The 14419-nt window shown below is 38.3% G+C and overlaps 1 protein-coding gene across 8 annotated transcripts in view; it reads left to right on the top strand.

Annotated features, from left to right (window-relative positions):
• Nucleotides 1–3269, top strand: part of USP28 (ubiquitin specific peptidase 28) — a 55985-nt gene extending 52716 nt beyond the window's left edge. For all 8 annotated transcript variants that reach the window (XM_063094461.1, XM_063094462.1, XM_063094459.1 and 5 more), the window contains 2 exons: nt 607–802; nt 2052–3269. In XM_063094461.1, the coding sequence (XP_062950531.1) occupies nt 607–802; nt 2052–2227 (372 nt within the window). In that variant the 3' untranslated portion in view covers nt 2228–3269. The remainder of the gene's footprint in view (nt 1–606; nt 803–2051) is intronic.
• Nucleotides 3270–14419: the final 11150 nt, after the last annotated feature.

Here is a 14419-nt window from a genome sequence, read left to right as displayed (position 1 = left end):
AATAAAAGGGGGGGCCGTGTAGATTTGATGGAGCTGAATTTTATTAGAGCCATGCTTTTATATTTTAAATCACCAAATACAGATTGACATTTTGAATATCCTACTTAGCATCCACAGTAATGCAGTAATAGTGATTTCAAACCTTTCCGACACTGGCTCCCAACCCCCACTGTGTGTCATAATCACGGAGGGAGATTTCAAGCAGTAGTGATGTTCGGGTCATCTCCAGACAATTAAACCAGAATCCCTGGGGAGGGATGTGGCCTCAGTGTGTCTTCTGGAGGTGGTTCTGATGCTCAGTAGAGATTGAGAACTGTTGAACAGGTCTTTGGATAGAAGCAGGTGTTAAGTATGACCTTGTAAGTTTAGGCCATTGGGTCAAAGATTTTGCTGCTGCATTAGAATCACTTTGGAGCTTTTATAAAATCCCAATGCCCAGGCCATCCTCGTGCCAATTAAAACCAGCATGTCTGGAGTGGGAACCAGGCATCATTAGTTTTTAAAGATCTCCAGGTAATTCCATTGTGTAGCAGAGTTTGAGAACCACTTGTTTAGAGTGTTATTAAATAAATGACTTTTTTTCCCCACTCTGCCTTTTATCTGTAGGAGCTGAATGCTAAAGCGGCTTCTCTCTTTGAAACAAATGATGATCACTCTGTAACAGAGGGCATTAATGTGATGAATGAGCTGATCATTCCCTGCATTCACCTTATCATTAATAATGACATCTCCAAGGATGACCTGGATGCCATTGAGGTCATGAGAAACCATTGGTGCTCTTACCTTGGGCAAGATATTGCAGGTATGTTGTTCATTGTACTTCTAATAATTTTCTAAGGTTTTGAGAGGTCTAGACATTACAGTGGTCTCAAACTATAGCACTGGTTGTTAAAACCTTTTTGAAGAATTGGACTTCCTCCTCCCTAATCCCCCACCCTCCACCCCCACATGTAAGTGAGTTGAAAGTAGATCTTCTCTACTGAAATAAGGGGAAGAGAGCCTGGGCTTCTTAACCTCCCCTTACCTTACCTGTGGCAACTCCATGGGCAACCAACAAGCCCTTTTTGAAAAAAGCCACTGCTTTCCAGGAGTGTCCAACTTCTAGTACTCTCTTGTCTGCCAAATCTGAACTCATTTATAATTTAAAAATCAGAATCTGATTTTTAAAAATCAAAACCTGATGGTACCTCAACTAAATTTTCCTGTGGCTTGAAGTTGTAAGACATTAAAATATTATTAACTATGATGGCTTCAAGATTAATAAGCTAGTACACGGAATATCCTTGCTTGTCCAGAGCATCTTGGGGAGGGAGCCTACAACTAGTAATTTTTAGGTGAATTCAGTAGACTTGGACAGTTTGTGTATATTCTGATATGAATCCTCTTTATTAATTTCTCACTGATGTAAAGATATTACATTAACTTGTTGAAGTGTTCAAGTTTATAGTGTTTATTGAAAAATTCTGTATTAACTAGTTGCTATGTATTTGCTTTTATTTTATTTATTTTTTGGTGGGTGGGGGCTGCCGGCTGGCACAGGATTGAACCGTGGACCTTGGTGTTACCAGCACCATGCTCTAACCAACTGAGCTAACTGGCCAGCCTGTATTTCCTTTTAATGCCTTCAGTTTTTATTTAGACCATGTATGATATATACCTTAATATCATATGTACACACTGGTATATTTTAATCATTTGAAACAAAATAGCACCATTATTTTTTGGTACTGAGTATCATACCCAGTTTCTCAAAATTTAAAAGAGTGATTGATTAGAGACTTGTCCATAATGAAGTGAATATACAGTGTTATTTTGCCAACATCAGATGACTTAAAACAGTGGCCTAAAGCTCTGGTATATTTGGCAAGTAGGTCTTTCTCCTGGTTCGCCTTAAAAGAATCATCATTTGTTTTTAAATGCCAGCATAATCTTTTGGCCTTGAAGTTGGATAATGGGTTATTTGAAGGCCTTCCTTTATAGCTGTAGGCTTATTGGTTTTTACTCAGAGATCTATTTATCTGTATATGTAACCATCTGTTTCTCCTCCACAGAAAATCTACAGCTGTGCTTAGGGGAGTTTCTACCCAGGCTTCTGGATCCTTCTGCCGAAATCATTGTGTTGAAGGAACCTCCAACTATTCGACCCAATTCTCCCTATGACCTTTGTAGCCGATTTGCAGCTGTCATGGAGTCAATTCAGGGAGTTTCAACTGTGACAGTGAAATGAGCCCTGCATGTTCAAGGCCCATCCTGGTCTCTGGTTGCCTGCCTGTTGTACAGAAGTCTATTGTCACAGTGTTCATCTTGGGAAAGTGGTTAGGTGGACAAGATTCAGATCCAGACCCCTACCATGCTGCCTCTAAAGAAGGATTGAAAATAAAATTGCACTTTTTAGGTACAGAATCATAAAAGTTATTTCACTAAAAAAGGCAGGAACCAGTGTATTAAGGTATTGAATTATGCCAGAAGACCTGAAATGCCTTTGTACCTACAGTAATGCTTGGGTTCTTCTAAGCCTCTTGCTACTTTTTAAATTATCTTTCTGGCATAAATATTTTTGACAGCAGAATAGAAGAGTGATTCATCAGAACATGAACCAGATGAACAGCTACTAGTTATTTTATCAAATACAGGTGACATTTAAAAATTCTTAACTACAAGAGATTAGAAATCTAAACCTTCTCTGGCTTTTGACAGGAGATGACAAAAAATGGATTGCTGATGAACTGCCACCCTATTACGTGTGGGTAGAATATAAGGTCACATTGCAGTGAGATGCTGAAAAGTCACAAGAAAGTGGTCTCTTCTTTCTTCTCTTTTATTTTTTTAAATAAACCAGAAAACCTCATACTCAGTCCTGGGTGAAAGAAAGAAAAACATTAAGGATTTAGACAATAGCATTGTGAAACTTGACTAAAGATAATGTGTTAATAGTTGCTAACCATTTAGGTGAAATTTTCTAGTACCTGAAAATTCTCACAGACTGGTGTCTAAGGCTACTGCTGGCCCCCCTCCCCATTGATACCCCTCTCCTTTTTTGCTTTTTGAAAATGAGGGATGTGTATTTGTAAAAAGAAAAAAAAATCTATATATATGTATATAGAGACGGAAAACTATCCCCTGTTGACCATTTTTAAAAGGCTCCTTATCGGACATTGGGTTTTAACCAAATTTTAAAGATTAATGGAGGAATTGTGGGAGGAAAGAACACTTGATACAACTATGCAGATTTTATAAATGTGCAATAAAAGTATTTGTTTTACCTTTGGCATGCAGTATGGCCTTTATTTAAATATTTTTTTTTTCATTTTGGAAATGGATAGACTCAGTAAGCATTTGTCTTGTTTCAGTTTTTCTACTTTAAAACAAAAAAGCAGATTAAAAGGTTGAGAAACTTAGTGGGAATGGAGGTTTCTGCGTTTGAAATAAGAACGGAGCAGTCACTTCTTGAGCAGCACCTAGTGGTGACTGGCATCTTTTCATCTTATTTGCTATTTGCATTTCAAGTAAAGTGTATGCACTTTGTAATTTGTAACATTTTAGAATGCAAAAAATTATTTTCTTAAAACTGAACTTTTTGTATTTTGGTTAAGTTAATTGTAGGCCATCTTTAACAGATACTCAGAGATGCTTTTGTGTTTAAAGCTTTGTGTTGCAAAGATTTGTTTCATGGGAAGTTGGATCATTTTTCTTTCCCATTGATTTACCTCTTGCTGTTTAAAATTCTATGTACCACCATTCGCCTTTCATTTTTTAAATCCATGTCATCATTGAGTACTGTGCACAGTGCTTCAGTTATATTATTTCACTTAATATAACAAGCTGGGATGATGATAGGGATCATGTTTGTCCAAGGTCCTAGATCTTATATACTCAGTGGAACCAGGATACGTAGCCTGTGCTCTTAACAACTACTCAGCTGCCCTTGGTAGTCTTGCAAAATGTTTTGCTTTGTATCTTCTCCACATTAGTGATTTCCTAGTCAGCTACTGGGAATCTACATTTGGCCAAGAAAGGAACAGATGGACATCTGTAGTGTGCGATGCTGAGTAAGTAGTCCGTGTCATTTGGATCCACTCAGACCACCAGGGGGAGTTCTGAGAATTAATATCTTTTTCCTGCCATTAGCTGACTACCCTTTACGTACAGCCTGGCTTCTTGCAGGGGTCCACAAATTAAGGCCTCAGGCTGTTTCTTTACGGCCCTTAAGCTAAGAATGGTTTTTACATTTGTAAAGCGTTGGGAAGAATAAGGATGAGGGGAAGGAGAAGGGGAGGAGGATGAAGAAAAAAACCTACATGACCCTTACCGAAAATAATTCAAGAGTTTGAGCAAGATACTTCACCTCTGCATAAATCCTCTTGAGACTGGGTTTAGACTTTCCATGGTTGACTGGAAGTATAGTCCTCTTTTGTTTGGATTTGTTAGCTCCTTTAAGTACTAGGAGGCATATAAATTCATTTTACCCTATCTACTTCCAGAAGTATGAGGTGGATACATACAGCAAAACAATTTAAATGAATGAATGAGTGAATGAGCAAGAGGCAAGGATTGAATGGAGAGCTGGGGGATATAGCAGGGATGGGACAGAAGAAGGAATTGGTTGTGCCAGAACTTGTGTAGTTGTTTACTCATTTTCATTGCTTCGTTATTGTATTTTATTATATGACTGTATCTCACAGTTTATTCTGCTAATTGTCCACTTTTTGGCTATTACATATAATGCTACCAGGAACATTCATTTGTGTGTCTTTTGATGCACACAGGAATGCATTTCTGTTTGTATATAACTAGGAAAGGAATTGCTGGGTCATAGGAATATATGGAATATTTAGATAGATATGTTTTTATTAGGTACTGCCAAACAGTTTTCCAAAGTACTTATGCCAATTTAAATTCCCACCAGCAGCTTATAAGATTTTCAGTTGCTCCATATCCTTGTCAAAATTTGGTTTTGTCAATACTTTTAATTTTAGCCATTTCGGTAGATGTATGGTGCTATCTTATGGTTTCAATTTGCACTTCCCTGCGTAGTAAGGATGTGTTGGGCATATCTTTATATACTCAATGGCCTTCGGCCTTTGTCTTTCATGAAGTAACTATGTATTATTCTGTTTCTGTTGCTTATAACAGAGTACCTGGAACTGAGTAATTTATAAGAAAACAAAATTTATTTTTTACAGTTTTAAAGTCTGGGAAGTCCAAAGTCCAGGGAACACATCTGGTGAGGGCCTTCTACTGCAATGCAAGGTATCACATGGCAAGAATGGGTTGAGCAAAAGAGAGCTAACCTTCCCTCTTGCTCTCCTTTTAAAGCCATCAGAACCATGCCCATTACTCCATGAATGGATCAGTCCATTCACCAGAGCATAGTCTTTACGATCTAATCACCTATTAAAGGCCCTACCCTTCAAACACCGTAATTGGATTTCCCTTTTACCACTGTTACAATGGGAATTAAGTTTCCAATACATGAACTTTGGGGGACACATTGGGCCCATAGCAAGCTGTTAAGTCTTTTGCCTATTTTTTTGTTGAATTTATTGTCTTGAACTTACTGATTTGTAGGATTTCTTTATACATTCTACTTATGGAAACTTTATTGGTTATAGGCATTGCATGTGTCTTCTCCCACTCTGGCTTTTCACTCTTGGTGTCTTTTGATGAGAATAAGTTTTTATTATTAATGTACTTCAGGGCTGGCTAGTTATCTCAGTTGGTTAGAGCTCAGCCTTATAACACCAAGGTCATTGGTTCAGATCCCTGTACCATCCAGCTGCCCCCACCCCACCCAAATTAATGTAGTTCAATTTTTTAGTCTTTTCCTCCATGGTTAGTGCTTATCATGTCCTGTTGAAGAAATGATTACCCAGGGTCATAAAGATACTCTGCTATACTCTGTTCCAGAAATTTTACTCTTTAAGCTTTCACATTTAGCTGACTGACCCAGCATTATTTATTGGAAATATCCTTTTCCCAGTGCTATGCATTGTTACCTTTGTCATAAATTATGTGTCCATTATGTAGGGGTCTGTTTGGGGGCTTTTTTTGTCTTTTTCATTGATTGACCTATTAGTCTACTTGTACCAATATCACACTTTCTTTAATTAGTGAAGCTTTATAATAAGTCTTGATTTCCAGTACAGCAAGTCCTCTAGTCTTGTACTTCAAGATGGTCTTGGCTATTCTTGGTCCTTTGCATTTCCATGTAAATTTTAAGATCAGTTTGTTAGTTTCACATGTGTACATACAAATCTCCAGGGATTTTGATTAGGTTTACAATGACTGTAGATCATTTTGGGAGAACTGACTTGTGCTGGTGTCAGTTGACATCTGCTGGTGGACAACTGCATGGTATATCTTATTTATTTAGATTTTCTTAATTTCTGTATAAAGGTCTCCCACATCATCTAAAAGATTTATTCTGGGTTTTTGAAGTTTTTCAAGCTATTATAAATGTCGTCATTTTAAAGATCGCATTTTTAATTGTTTCTTGGTAGTATCTTGGATTAAACTGATGTTTTCATATCAACCCTGTATCTAATAACCTTGGTAAAAGTGCCCTTATTCTAACAGTTTATCTGTAGATTTTTATAGTTTCTTTGTACACAATTATTTTATCTGTGAATGATGACTCTTATTTATTTATTTTGAATGCTTACAACTTTTAAAAATTTTTCTTGCCTGATCACACTTATTAGGACCTTTGGTACAATGCTAAATAGAAATAGTGAGGGGTGGGTATCTTTGTCCCTTAATATCAGGAGTGAAATTTTTCAATATTTTACCGTTAGTATGCTGTAGGTTTATTGTAAATTCCACTTATTAGGTAAGGAAGGATCCCTTCTATTCCTAGTTTGCTTAGAATTTTTTAAAAATCATGAGTGGCTGTTGAATTTTATCAAATACTTTATATATATATATATATATATATATATTGAAATGTTCACATAGGTCTTTGCCTTTATTCTGTTAATGTGTGATTACATTTATTGATTTAGAATGTTAAACCAACCATGCATTGTCAGAATAAGCTGAATTTGACCATGATATATTTTTATATGTGTGTGAAATTTTTTTCATATTTTGTTTAGAATTTTTGTATGTATATTTATGAGCGAGATTAGCCTTTAATTTTCTTCTCTTGAGATGTCCTTGTCAGGGATTTGGTATCAAGATTATTCTGGCCTTATTGAATGAGTGGGGAAATGTTCATTCATTTTCTATGCCCTGGAAGAATGGATAACAGGGTATTTCTTCTGTAATGTTTGAGAGAATTCATCACTGAAACCACCTGAGCCTGGAATTGTCATTGTTTGTGTTGTTTGCATGTTTTATGGGAATGCTTTTAATTGTGGATTTAGTTTCTTCTATATACTTAGGCTATTCAGAATTTTTTTTTTTTTTTTTTTTTTTTTTTTTTTTTTGGGATACTTCCTCGTGTCAGTTTTGGAAGATTTTTAAAAATTTGCTCATTTCATCTAAAATTTAAGATTTGTTGGCAAGAAGTTCATAATAACATTTTGTGATTTTTATTTTTTATTTTATTTTACCATCTACTTGTACATATTTGTGGGGCACAGTGTGCTGTTTCAATACATGCATATACTGCACAATGATTCACTTAGGGTAGAGAGCATAGTTTTATGTCCATTAGTCCACCACTTATCCCCGCACCCTGCCTTCAGCCTCTGGTAACCATTATTCTACTCTCTGCTTCTATGAGAACCACTTTTTTATTTTTAGATTTTACATATGAGTGAGATCATTCAGTATTTGTCTTTCTGTGCCTGACTTCACTTAACGTGATGGCTTCCAGTTCCATCCTTCTTGCTGCAAATGATAGGATATCATTTCTTTTTATAGCCGAATAGTATTCCACTGTATATACATACCAGTTTTTTTTTTTAAATTATTCATTCATTTGTTGATGAGCATTTAGGTTGATTCTGTCTCTTAGTGAGAATAGTGCTGCGATGAACATAGGAATGCAGGTGTCTTTTTGATATATTGATTTCATTTCCTTTGGGTATATATCCAGTAGTGGGATAGGTGGGTGGTAGGGTAGATCTATTTCTTGTTCTCTGAGGAGCCTTCATATTGCTTTCCACAATGGCTGTACGTGGTTTTTTGTTTTTTTTTAATGATTCTAAGTTCTGTAGTCATGTCCCTGTTTTCATAACTGATACTGGATGACTTCTACCTTCTTGCTTTTCTTTTTGGTTAGTATTGTTAGGGGTTTAGTAATTAGTCTTTTCAAAGAACCATGTTTTGTTTACTTTTCTCTAAGTTTTTCTCTGCTTTTTTAATCCAGTGTTCTTCAGCAGTGTTTCTTAACCTTGCCTGCCAATCCAGAATCAGCTGTGTTGCTTTAAAAAACACAGCTGCCAAGCCCTCAACCCTACACAGACACTGACTTGTTAGATTTGGGCTGGGCCCCTGACCTTTTATGTTTAAAAGGCATCACAGCTGTTTCTGATATACAGTCACAGTTGAGAAACCTTCATAGAAATTATATGCCTACTAAGACTGGCTTTTACATTGTCATCAACACTCTGAATTCTGTGGTTTTATAAAACATCTGTAGAACCTCCTTTAATGATAGTTTACAGGTTTCATGAATTAATGTATTTTGTATTCTGCACATTCTTCATATTAAACTTTGATGCAGATATTGAAAAATATATCATTTTCTGTGTAATTAACTTCCTTTAATTACCATAAACATATCAATTTCTTAAGCTTTTCTCAGAAGTTCCACTTCTGAGCTTTTTAATTATTAAATTTTTCCTGAGCCTTTAAAAAAATTCTCTATATTCTTTTTTAAGTTGTTGAATAATAAACTGTCACATTAATCTACTACAAGTCAGGGTAGAATGGGCCTGAGATATTTTAAGGACGTTCGTTGGGAAAATGTAGGAAAATGGTCAGGACCCCTCAGATGTTCAGAATCTTGCCGAGCATTTGATGTAAATATGCATGTGTGCCCAAGTGTTCCTTGGCTATTGACTAATGTAATTGCGCATGTGCACCCAGGTGTCCTGGGTTATGGACTTCAGTATAAAGGATGAGCGGCTCTGATCCATGGGTCATCATCCCCTGGCTACCGGGATGCCCCCTGGGGGGCCATGGGGAGGCTGCTACTGCTGCTGCCAGGGCCCCTGGGACCTTCCAAGAGGCCACCACTGCCACCGGACCTGTAAGCTGCTGCTGCTGCCGTTGCTGAGGACTGAGCTCATGTTGTCTGCCAACAGTTCCCGGGATCTTTCCCAGTTACCTAACGTGGACCTGTGTGTGTGAGGTCTGGTGACCCAGTCTGTACAATGGGTTTGAAGGATTTGAGGGTCCTAACCCCTAACCCGGACAATACAGATGGAAAATTTAGTGTAACTAAAATAATGAAACATTTTGGTTTTAGTTATGAATTGTGGTAACCCTACGATTGGCGTAGTCGTTTAGCTTTACAGCGTCTCTCTTCTTTCAGCACACTTGATTGCTGCATTGCCTATTAAGTTGTTGACTGGTTAAGTTGTTGACTGACCTCTCAACCTCCTTGTTGTGTTAGCTGTTGGCCATTTTTAGACAGGTGAATAAAATCTGCTCAAGGAATGGGTCCAACAGGTCAGAGACCTTTCTCAATATAAGACAAGCCTGGGGTCCTGCTATACTAGGTAAAGAAATTGTGATAAGCAATGAACAAGAATATTAATTTTGAGTAGAAGTAGGGCATAGAAACTGTCTAAAGAATTTAGATGTCTTGGAATTGACAAGCTGACACAGAAGTGGTACCCAGGAACTATCAGTAGTGAACTTTGAAAATTAAATGTGTGCTGGTCCTGGTATTAATAGTATTCATGCAGGGATGGCCAGTTTTCTGTTGAGTCCTGATGGTGGGCTAGAAATACCACAGCACACCAAAGATAATCTTCCTAAATTAGCATTTAGATTTTAACAGGAAGAACAGGATCTGCAGTGATGACCTGAAAGTAGTACCGTCATTCGTGAGGTCATCTTGACTGCCTGCTTAAGGAATAGTCAGAGCTCATTCGTAACTTAAGCAGTTCTACAGCTTTCCTGATTTACAAATCATTACTGAGTCCACATGTCTCTTATGGGATGTGGTTCTGTGGAAAGGATATTGACATTGGGATCTGACACATTTGAGTTCAGATACTGGCTGAATCTTTTCCTGGACTATAAAACAGGAAAATACTACCTTAAAATTATGTTTTAAGGGTTAAAGGAGAGAATAAACATAACAGTGACTCAAGTAGAGCCTAAGACGGAGTTCTCACAGGGAAATGCAGTATGGGGCAAGAATTTTAAGGGTTGCCCTGGCCCGCATGGGGCCCACAGGTGGATTCTAAATAGTTAGGGCATAATGCAGCTATCTAGGGAATTATAGGTCTCTGGCAAGTGGATATGTTCATGCTGGCTAGTGTGACTGGAAGACAGTGTTATTGAAGGGATCAGGGCTTATGCTGGTTATAAAAATTACAGTACCTCAGGTCTGATTCTTCTCCTGTTTATTTAGATATGTCAATTGAATATTCCTTATCTGAAATGCTTAAGCCAGAAGTGTTTCAGATTTTTTCGGATTTTGGAATATTTGCATATACATAATGAGATATCTTGGGGATGGGACCCAAGTCTAAACACAGAATTAATTTGTTTCATCTTATACACATAGCCTGAAGGTAATTTTATATAATATTTTAAACAATTTTGTGCATGAAACAGAGTTTGTGTACACTCAGCCATCGGAGAGCAAAGCTGTCACTATCTCAGCCATCCATGTGCATAGTCTATGGTTTGGTCACCATCATTACCTACTGAATTTGTATGCTACTGAGGAGCAATCATTTTCTTACACTTTTGCACATAAGTACTTAATAAAAAATGTGACATTCCATTAATACAGTGAACAAATAATGTGTTCAGGGTAACTGAGCAGCACAGAAGCGTCACCAGAACACCTGTAACAACTGCCGAATAACAACAAACAGCAGGCTTTCATCTCCACCTGTGGTGCTGGGTTTTGATTAAAAAGTTACCGTGCACTGTATTTTTTTTTTTTTTTTTTAAGGTGAAAAGAAACGTCAGAAGCAGTTGAGGGACTGGGAGGTGGGTCCTCTAGGGATGAGGAGGCATTCTGCTGGATGGCTTTTTAAAATGTTTCCTCGAGTCATCTGCCTCATAAACAACTGTTTTCATCTTAGAAATCTCTCTTTGATTTTATAAACAGACATGATTTCTTGTTCTGTTATGAATGCATGCTGCTCTAGTCCTTCAATAAGCCCATGACACATTTTCACTATGTTGTCTATAGGCACTTTTTCTGCAGTGTTAACATCATCTTCGTCGTTACTATTATGATCACCTTGATTCAGAGCCATTTCAGCTATTTCGCCATCTGTCAATGAGTAAACAAGTGGAGCCTCATTATCGATGAGCTTCATTATCGACTTCTTTGATATCCACTTCCTCTAGGTCACTAATGGACTTGAAGGTTTATTTTTTGCATATGTAGGGAGGTCAGACTTTTTTTCTCACTTGACACATGGAATCTTTCAAAGTCACCACCTTATTCATCAGCATCACTGAACATAATCATAGGCCACAGGTTGTGCCAGGTATGCACAACTGTGTCTTTAGTCACTGTGTTCTCACCATTGGCAACAGCACATAGGACATCTTTCATGCTAAACTCCTTTTGAAAACCTTTTGCACCCATGCCTTTGTTCACTGCTGCTAGCATACTGTTCAAGAAAGTGTTTTTATATTTACTCTTCTTTGATCTAAGGATACCCTGGTCACATAGCTGAATTAATGAAGTCATATTTTGAGGAAAGTAAGTGGCATAAATATTAGCTTTGAGAATTTCAGCAGGAGGGTGAGCAGAACAGTTGTCGGGGGTAATGTGCAGTCATCATCGAGTCCAGTTTTCTTCCAGTGACCACAAAATGTGAAACCAATCAGAAAAGATGTCCCTGGTGGTCCATTCCTTTTTGTTAGCATAATGATGGACTGGTAAATTCATTTGAAAACAGAGAGGACAGAAACTTTTGCCAATCACAGCAAGTTTACATTTATGCCCGCCTGCTGTATTAGCACATCCCAGCACAGTTGTTCTGTCATTGGCATCCTTAATTCCTGTAAGGGCTGTCTCATCAGCTGTAAGCAGTGTCTTTCTGGGGCAATAACACCAAAACGGTGACGTTTCATAAGCATTATGGACTTGTTCTGGCATCAGATTTTCATCAGTGATGACCTTGACAAACTTGTCAATGAATTTCTCAGGTGCTACATAATCAGCAGAGGCTTTATCACCACAAATCTTTAAAATTTTAATGCCATGTTGTTTCTTAAATTTCTGCAACCAGCCTATTGAATATTCAGTTTCCGTCAGCTTTCAGTTAATTGTGATAGATCTTTGCTTATTTCATCCTTGAGTGGCATGTGTTCACTGCAGCGCTGATTAAATCTTTCAATACACAATCGAGATCTTCATTTTTAGCATTATGTGGTGTTTTTCTATTTTTACTCTATTTTATCACGTTCAGCATAGAACTTCAACAGTTTATCCTTCTTTTCTCTGGGTCATATATAGTGGTCATTCCAACACCATAGTCTTCTGTAAGATATTTCACACACTGCTATTTGGTTTCTCCAACAGCTTGACTTTCTGTGCTATTGATAAACATACATGCTTTCTCTTTATCTTGTCACTCTTATTCCTAGGGGTATCGGCAGGCCTTTTTGACATTTTCAACATCTTTACACCACAGAACAGAGAATAAGCAAGAAAACCAGTGAGTAGTGCGGGTAGGTCTTGGCCCCATGTGAGGCATCATGGGGAGCCAGCCATTGGTGTGTGCAGCTGCACTCGTGCCATTTTATTACCCATTGTGGGCGTGCTTACACGGAGGTATCTGGGCATGTGTGGAAAAGATACATTGCAGCTAAAGGGGGCTAGCAGCATTTTCTCTTGGGGATGCTGAATAAACTGTGTGTTGTGTGCCTGCGTTTTGACTGCTACCGGTCTCATGAGGTCAGGTGTGGAATTTTCTACTTTTGGCATCATGTTGGTCTTTCAAAAAGTTTCAAATTTTGGAACATTTTGGATTTCAGATTTTCAGATTAGGGATGCTCAATCTGTATTTTTTCTTTAATATCTTTATTGAGTGGCCTGAACTTGATAGGGTCCAATGAGTCAACAGGTTTATTTTTGTTTTCACTGCTACCTTCAATGTGATCTTTTGGATCTCCCTTCAGTGCCCCTTGACAGCATCTCAGGAAGACCGTGTAGCTTTATTGTTATATTTGAGTATGGAAACAATTATTTTTATGTATTATAGAGTTCAGAGCAGTCTAAATCCAAAGTTCGTGTTCATCTGTTTATTTCAGTGCTTCTCCCCTGTGCTTAGTTCAGGCCTCACTCTGAGGTTCAGCAACCAGCAGTACAGAAGGATATGTCAGATATATTTCACTCTCCCTCTTCCATTTCCTCTTCTCACTCCCAACTTGGTTCTCCGAGAGCCTGGGGGAGAGGAGTTTATGGGAGAAGGCAAAGGATGTTTTTTATTTCTTAAAAAGCTATTGTTTATACTACTCTCTTGAATGCTCTTGTTATAGTAGGAATCCAATTATTAGCTATTGATTGTATGGGGCATTTTATGAGCTCTTCAGAGAACCTTGTAGAAAACCACCACACTTCATTCCTGATGGCTTTTGGGTTTTCTGGCTGATCTCTTACCGTCCTTCTCAGCTCCTGTCCTAGTTATTCACCCCTTCCAGCAGTGCTCTGGGACAGTGCCTTCCTCAGCATCCATTTGGGCTATGGAATGCTCTCTAGCTTGCCCCAGGAAAAGGCAGATATGCAGGCACTGCCGCTATCCCGCTCCAGCCCGCCTCCCACCTCTGGGCTGCTCCAGGGATGGTCAGACACCCATCTCTATGCTTCTGCAACTCAAGTCAGGTTTTCCCAAGAACTTTCTTAGGCTCCATCCTGGTGGCAGCAGGAGTGGGCTTATGGAATTTCTGCAGCTCAGCAGGTTGGGATGGGTATGCTTCAGATATTGATCTTTCCTCGTGGGAACAACTCTGATCTATAAGTGGTTCTCCTGAGGTCCATCTCCATCCCATACCTCACAGGGAAGGGTAGAGAACATCACAACACTCTCAACTGTTAGGAATTCCCTTCCAAAAATCCTCCCCTAATAAATTTGGATGCTTCTCTCCTGAAGGCTATTGGGTCTGAAGTCTGACCCATTGACACCTCTTATCAGCAATGTGTTTAGTCCCACCCTTGAGAATATGATGCACATATCACCTGTGGGACATGGCTTTCAGGTATTATTCAAAATTCTGGGCAACAGAAAAGTCCATTCCACATCCTCTAAATATAGATGGGTTGTGA

Source organism: Cynocephalus volans, chromosome 4, assembly GCF_027409185.1.
Source record: "Cynocephalus volans isolate mCynVol1 chromosome 4, mCynVol1.pri, whole genome shotgun sequence".
Classification (NCBI taxonomy): Eukaryota; Metazoa; Chordata; class Mammalia; order Dermoptera; family Cynocephalidae; genus Cynocephalus; species Cynocephalus volans.
This window is presented reverse-complemented; position numbering and strand designations above follow the sequence as displayed.